Here is a 6,509-nt window from a genome sequence, read left to right on the forward strand (position 1 = left end):
AGGAAAAAGAAAAAGAAAAAGAAAAAGAGGAAGAAGAAGAGAGAGAGAGAGAGAGAGAGAGAGAGAGAGAGAGAGAGAGAGAGAGAGAACATGTAGAGAGAATTATAGAGAGAGAAAAGATAAAATAGAGGAGAGAGAGAGAGAGAGAGAGAGAGAGAGAGAGAGGGAGGGAGGGAGGGAGAGAGAGAGAACATGTAGAGAGACTTATAGAGAGAGAAAAGAGGAGAGAGAGAGAGAGAGAGAAAAAGAGAAAAGAGAAAGATGAGAAATAGATTGTTGAGCGAAGTTGCCATGCGATAGCACAACTACTTCACTCGCCGCTTCAAGGCAACAAAGCTGTCGCGAAGTGGCCTAGCGTTGCAGAACGCTAGTTGGAGATTATAGATGAAATATTGGAACGGCCCAAATGAGGGATTTCCTAGACCAAGCTTTGCAAAGTGCATAACATGATAGTGAGTGACTTTTTGACAATAACAAGTGAAACATAGATAAGGACTTGTAAGAGATTACCCAAAGCAATTGTAAAAGGGACCTTTGTTAAGTCCTATGATATTCATAAGAAGCCTTGAAGTTGTTGTTTAAAGTTAGTGAGCTTATTGTGCTACTCTAAGGACTTCATGGATTCATGTGTACAGAAAAAGAAACATGTGAATAGCATGAAGAGTAGTCTACATTCATGTACATCTCTTATTGGAGGCATTGCTTGTGCTGGCTTATTTTGGAGATGCATGTGAGAAAAGGTACAACTTTGTAAGCACATAAGCATTTCGACATACACTTTTACCACAAATTTTATTGGGTGTATGTGTATATGTGTGTGCTCTAGGTAAAGTTATGAAAAAATATTCTCATGTTTCATTTTGTGAATTGGGTTGGTACCTAGAATGAGCATCTCCATAGCCATCCCATCTAGTGGTGGCAAAATTGCACCACAAGGATGAGGAACCATTTTAGAGATGCAACAAAAAAGTCAAGTGCAACTTGACCTTATGGGAGTGCTTGCTATGAGGTTAAACTCCTTTCATTTTGAAGGCTTGATATTTGTGAGCGCAAACCAAGGTTTGAAGTCACGCACCCAAGAAACTCAGCCCACAATGGATTGAGTTGGGCTATGACCCCATTGGCTTAACTCTTTTCTTGTATTTTCTTGCATGTTACTCTAATGTTACCTACCTTAAAGGCAAGATCAAGAAGAAGAGGATGGGAAAATGTCAAAAAGTTCTTACGAGTGTCTAACGGGCATATTATCATAAATGTAAATAGTATAATATATAAAGGATTGCACAAAATTTGATGGCTATTTCAATAAAAACAATCCCTAGGGAGGGAGGGTCGCAAAGGAGGAGCAATGCGAGTTTGAAGCGACCCGTAATATCAATTCAATTTGATTAATAAGAGGGAGGTTGAGATCCAGATGAAAAAAGAAATTTAACGATAATAGGAAAAAAAGAGAAGAAAAGAAATAAAAGAAAGGTTTTACTCTCTCTCTCTCTCTGATTCCGCCTTTCCCATCGTCTCTTGTCGTGGCGCTCTCTCTGTGCGTGCATTTTTCTGTGAGGGAGCCTCCTGAGAGGTTGTCTTTGTTGTTGGCTGGCTGTGCCCATGGCTATGGCGATCGCGAGCTCGCGTTTTTGGTGCTGGCGGCCCCTGCTGGCCTTCCTCGTCTTCTGCCTCGGCTCTCTCCTGCTCCCATCCACCCTCGCTGGCTACCGTGACCACAAGTACTCCAAAGGCGAGGCTGTCCCGCTCTTCGTTAACAAAGTCGGTCCCTTCCAGAACCCCAGGTACTTCATTTTTAGCATTTCTGTTGAAGGAAAAAAGCAATTGTGAGGGGATATCGGCAACCAGGTGTAAACTAACTGCATGATACCTCCCTCAAGCATGTCCACAGGGCTGCCATATGCGCTTACATAACACTGTTGTGAGATCACGGCTGAATCCGATCGTCTTTGTATCGGAGCAAGCATTCGTTCATAACAATCGTCCTCTGATGGATTCCATTTCAACAAATGAGTACATTGTAGCTGTATTTTCTCTTTAATCCTTAGTATTTGTTTGCCTTTCTTAGTTCGATGTAGACAATTTTATGCTGGACTTTTTCCTTTTTAAGCAAACATGGCTCGGGCATAGCTTCTTTATTGTCAGCTTGGAGATCTGTTCTTGCTGAGTGTGGCTTTCAATCTCCAGTTTCTTTGTCAGATCTGATTCTCAGGGGTTTAGATCTATAAGTGTCAGTAATTCTGTGTTCTCGAGCTCTCTTTTGAGGAATGCCATTTTGTACCATACCAGACACTTCTGTCAAGCTTAAAGGGGTCTAACTTAAGTAAATCTAGCTTTGGAACTCTGAAAAACTTATCTTTGGTTTTCAAATATATCAGGGCAATTGAGCTCATATCTACCTTTTACCAAATGTAGGCCGGGATCATTCCTGCTGCCCCTGTGCTCAGTGTTAAGGCTCGACTTATAGGCATCAGCATGGCTGACTGTAATACAAGGGAGTAGTGGCAAAGAGCTTTTTGAATTCCCACTCCATGGAACTCTGCACAACCATGGCTATTGGAATGCCTGAAAAGCCCTTCAAACATGAGTGCAATTGCTAAAGATCCGGTTGTTGTAAATTTTAGTGAGTATATTTGTGATTCTGGAAGGCTTTATTTTAGCATGTGAGGCCTGTCCCACTCCATGCAACTCTGGAGAACTGTGGCTATTGGAGCCTGAAAAGCCCTTCAAATGTGAATGTGAGATTGCTAAAGATCTGATTGTAGTTTAGTCGTGAGTGAGGTTATTAGTGATTCTGGAAGTCCTAGTCCACGGAACTCTGCAGAATCATGGCTATTGGAATAGCTGTAAAAAGTGTGTGTCATTGCCAAAGATCTGATTGTAGTTTATTTTTGAGTGAGTGTGTATTAGTGACTCTGGAAGTCCCACTTCATGGAACTCTGCAGAACCGTGGCTATTGGAATGACTGAAAAGCCCTTCAAATGTGTGTATTGCTAAAGATCTGGTTGTAGTTATTTTGACCGAGTCTATTTCTGGAAGGCTCTATTTCGTATTTTGGACGTGAAGCCCGTAGAGGATAGTAAGTTTGATTATTGGACGTGAAGCCCATAGAGGATAGTAAGCTTGATTTTTACGTGCCTTTTATGTGTAATAGTGAAAGTTTAGTAAATATCATCTCCACTCTCACTGTGCTGTTCTTTTTGGCTCTTTTTATAATGCATGCATAGTACAAACTTAGCCTTATTATTGATCATGCTATCCTTTTTAGTATACGAATAGAAAGCCAAAATAAGTTCTTTAGCTGATTATAAGTTTGCATCTTGTTAGCACCATATCTCCAGTTTTGCTGGAAAGGTTGGAAAATTTCAAATTGCAAAGTATTTGAAACCTGGAAACTTTGATTATTCTGCCATATTTTGATAGTTTTTTCCTGTACAATTGCTGCAGTGAGACTTACAGATATTTTGAGCTCCCTTTTTGCCCTCCAGGTTTGGAATTGTCACAATTTGGATGTGATGTTTATCTGTTTCAAGCTGAAGTGCACAATATAAACTTCTATCATTTTGGAACTTGCAGCTCAGGTGACTGAGAAAAGGGAGGATCTTGGGGAAGTACTTAATGGAGATCGGTTGGTTCATGCCAGATATGAATTGAACTTTCGGGATGATAAGGAAATGGAGTCCCTTTGTAAGAAAACACTGTCCAAGGAAGATGTCCGAACCTTTAGAGAGGCTGTTAAGAAAGATTACTATTTTCAAATGTATTATGATGATCTTCCTATCTGGGGCTTCATTGGCAAAATAGATGAACAGGAGAAGTATGGGCTTTATACACACATCCGCTTTGATGTTCTTTACAATGAAGATCGGGTTATAGAAATTAGTATATTTGCCGATCGACCTGTTGATATAACTGAGGACAAAGATATAGAAGTTGAGTTTACATATTCTGTTATTTGGAAGGAGACAGACAAAGCCTTTGACAATCGCATGGAGAAGTATGCCAAATACTCGTTCTTACCACAGCATCTTGAAATCCATTGGTTCTCTATCATCAATTCATGTGTTACTGTGCTGCTTTTAACTGGATTTCTGGCTACCATACTCATGCGGGTCTTGAAAAATGACTTCATCAAGTAAGGTTGCAAACATTGGAATTTCATTTCTTCATTTAAATTTCACGTGTATTTATTGTTTTGAACTAGCTCACGGGACATGCTGATTCCATTAGATATACCCGAGACGAGGAGACTCTTGATGATCAAGAAGAGACGGGATGGAAATATATTCATGGAGATGTTTTTAGATACCCTCCTCACAAGTCTCTTTTCTGTGCTGTTATTGGTAGTGGCACCCAGCTACTTACTCTGTGAGTTGTGTGTTCGTAGCTGTGATGCGCTTAAGTCTGCCGTACAGAAGACCACTGTTGATTGGTTTTGGTTGTTTTGCAGTGCCATCTTTATCTTTTTGCTCGCTCTAGTGGGCGTTTTCTACCCATATAACCGAGGGGCCCTTTACACTGCACTTGTTGTGATTTATGCTCTTACATCAGGGATCGCAGGCTATAGTGCAGCATCAATGTACCATCAGCTCGAAGGGACCAACTGGGTATGCTAGCATTGCTATAGTTGGTGTGTCAAACAAGGCTTTTAGTCTTTACTTTCCATCAACTAATATCAAAATAATGTTGCAACTTGCAGGTCCGTAATTTGCTTCTTACTGGCTGCCTATTTTGTGGTCCCTTATTTTTAACATTTTGCTTCTTGAATACCGTTGCAATTGCTCACAACGCTACTGCAGCACTGCCTTTTGGAACTATTGTTGTCATTCTTCTCATATGGACCTTGGTGACATCTCCTTTATTGGTCTTGGGAGGTATAGCTGGTAAAAATAGCAAAGCTGAGTTTCAAGCACCTTGTCGAACTACAAAATATCCAAGGGAGATCCCTCAGTTGCCTTGGTATAGAGGAACTGTGCCACAAATGGCCATGGCAGGCTTTCTACCCTTCAGTGCTATCTACATTGAGCTGTATTACATATTTGCAAGTATCTGGGGTCACAAAGTCTACACAATCTATAGTATTCTGTTTATTGTGTTTATTATCTTGATAATTGTGACAGCGTTCATAACAATAGCACTGACATACTTTCAACTGACTGTCGAGGATCATGAATGGTGGTGGAGGTAAGATATTTTTCTTTATTTGTAGGTCTGCATCTGAGCAGTGCTTTTAAATATGTTGTATGCTCTTGATACTGTTTATGGAGGTTTGGTTCTTGTGAATCATGCAGCTGAGATCTATTTCTTATTTACTGTCTTCTTAATGCATGCTATACTTCTTTGTGCTCAATGGCGATTTTGAAAATTTGCTGCTCATGTGGCACTCCTTGCTTGCAGTAATCCTTATGTCTTGCTGAGCATACTGGACCACTGATTTTTCTTTCATCATTGATTGTATCCTTCCACCCTAAATATATTGAACTGCCTCTTAATATTCAACACACAAGTTTTCATTACAAGTGAATTCTTTCATTCTTGGTTGTATTTTTAGCTTTAGCTAAGGGTATTTTGCAAACAGATTTTATCCCATGAATGTGGTTTCTAGTTTAACATTTCTTGTTCACTGCACTAGGTTCATGGCTGTGTGTGTTGCTAGCCTTTCTCGGCTCATTTTTGGACAGATATTTCTCTATTTCATACACATGCATTTTTTTGCAGGTCTGTATTGTGTGGAGGCTCAACTGGTGTCTTCATTCTTGGCTACTGCTTTTATTACTATTTTGCTCGTTCCGACATGTCAGGCTTTATGCAGACTTCATTTTATTTTGGATACAATACTTGCATATGCTATGGATTTTTCCTCATGTTGGGAACAGTCGGCTTTAGGGCATCTCTTCTCTTTGTCCGTCACATTTACAGATCTATCAAATGTGAGTGACAGATTTTGTAGGTCTTCAGTCGCAACCATTGCAAGGGAGAGAATTATTTGCTCAGTTGCGATGCTAGGTGGATGGGTTTCTGATATGGTGTGCAAAAGGGTAAGCAAAGCAAAGCCCACTCTAAAACCTTTCCGGAGGGACCAGACAGTGAAAGGCTAGAGATGCTCGATACAGAGCAGTGTGTGCAAGTGCATGAGCCTGAGAAAAGAGTTGTATACCATAAAGTATTTATTAGGAGAGCCGGTTCTTAATCTTAAGACTCCTCCGGTGCTCCTGATTTACAGTTGTATTGGGTATATCAAGTAGTTCAAACGGGCTCTTTCTTCTCCCAAAGTTTGCATGAAGCTTCCATTTTCATTTCTATTGGTTATTTTATCGTTCAAGTTATGATTTCTAATCTAATCAATGTGATAAAGTCATGTTTTAAACAGCTACAGATGTATTGGTTGGTCTTTTCCCTTAAACTGGTCTAAAAAGTTGTCTAGGGAGATAATATATTGGATGGTGTTCTGCTAAATCAGCGTAATAGGTTCTCAACTTTTTAAACCTATTTGTTGTAGGTGTTGGTCT

General features: G+C 40.0%; 1 protein-coding gene across 1 annotated transcript; it reads left to right on the forward strand.

Moving 5' to 3' along the window:
• The first annotated feature begins 1,485 nt into the window (after window positions 1-1,485).
• LOC148020610 (transmembrane 9 superfamily member 2-like) lies at window positions 1,486-6,272 on the forward strand. The gene is made up of 7 exons (XM_087698399.1): window positions 1,486-1,784; window positions 3,448-3,488; window positions 3,577-4,135; window positions 4,231-4,368; window positions 4,451-4,607; window positions 4,700-5,184; window positions 5,719-6,272. Exons 1-7 carry the CDS (start codon window positions 1,603-1,605, stop codon window positions 5,936-5,938), a joined length of 1,782 nt encoding a protein of 593 aa, XP_087554525.1. The 5' UTR covers window positions 1,486-1,602; the 3' UTR covers window positions 5,939-6,272.
• The last annotated feature ends 237 nt before the right edge of the window (window positions 6,273-6,509 follow it).

Source organism: Lygodium microphyllum, chromosome 18 (genome assembly GCF_053477565.2).
Source record: "Lygodium microphyllum isolate KBCC chromosome 18, Lygodium_microphyllum_v1.1.10, whole genome shotgun sequence".
NCBI lineage: Eukaryota > Viridiplantae > Streptophyta > Polypodiopsida > Schizaeales > Lygodiaceae > Lygodium > Lygodium microphyllum.

Bases quoted from the DNA above. Each gene is read 5' to 3' on its own strand.
- LOC148020610 (XM_087698399.1), top strand. From the start codon at position 1,603: ATGGCTATGGCGATCGCGAGCTCGCGTTTTTGGTGCTGGCGGCCCCTG. The intron at 4,136-4,230 runs GTAAGGTTGCAA...TGATTCCATTAG, and splicing joins TTGAAAAATGACTTCATCAA to ATATACCCGAGACGAGGAGA. The intron at 5,185-5,718 runs GTAAGATATTTT...ATTTTTTTGCAG, and splicing joins GATCATGAATGGTGGTGGAG to GTCTGTATTGTGTGGAGGCT.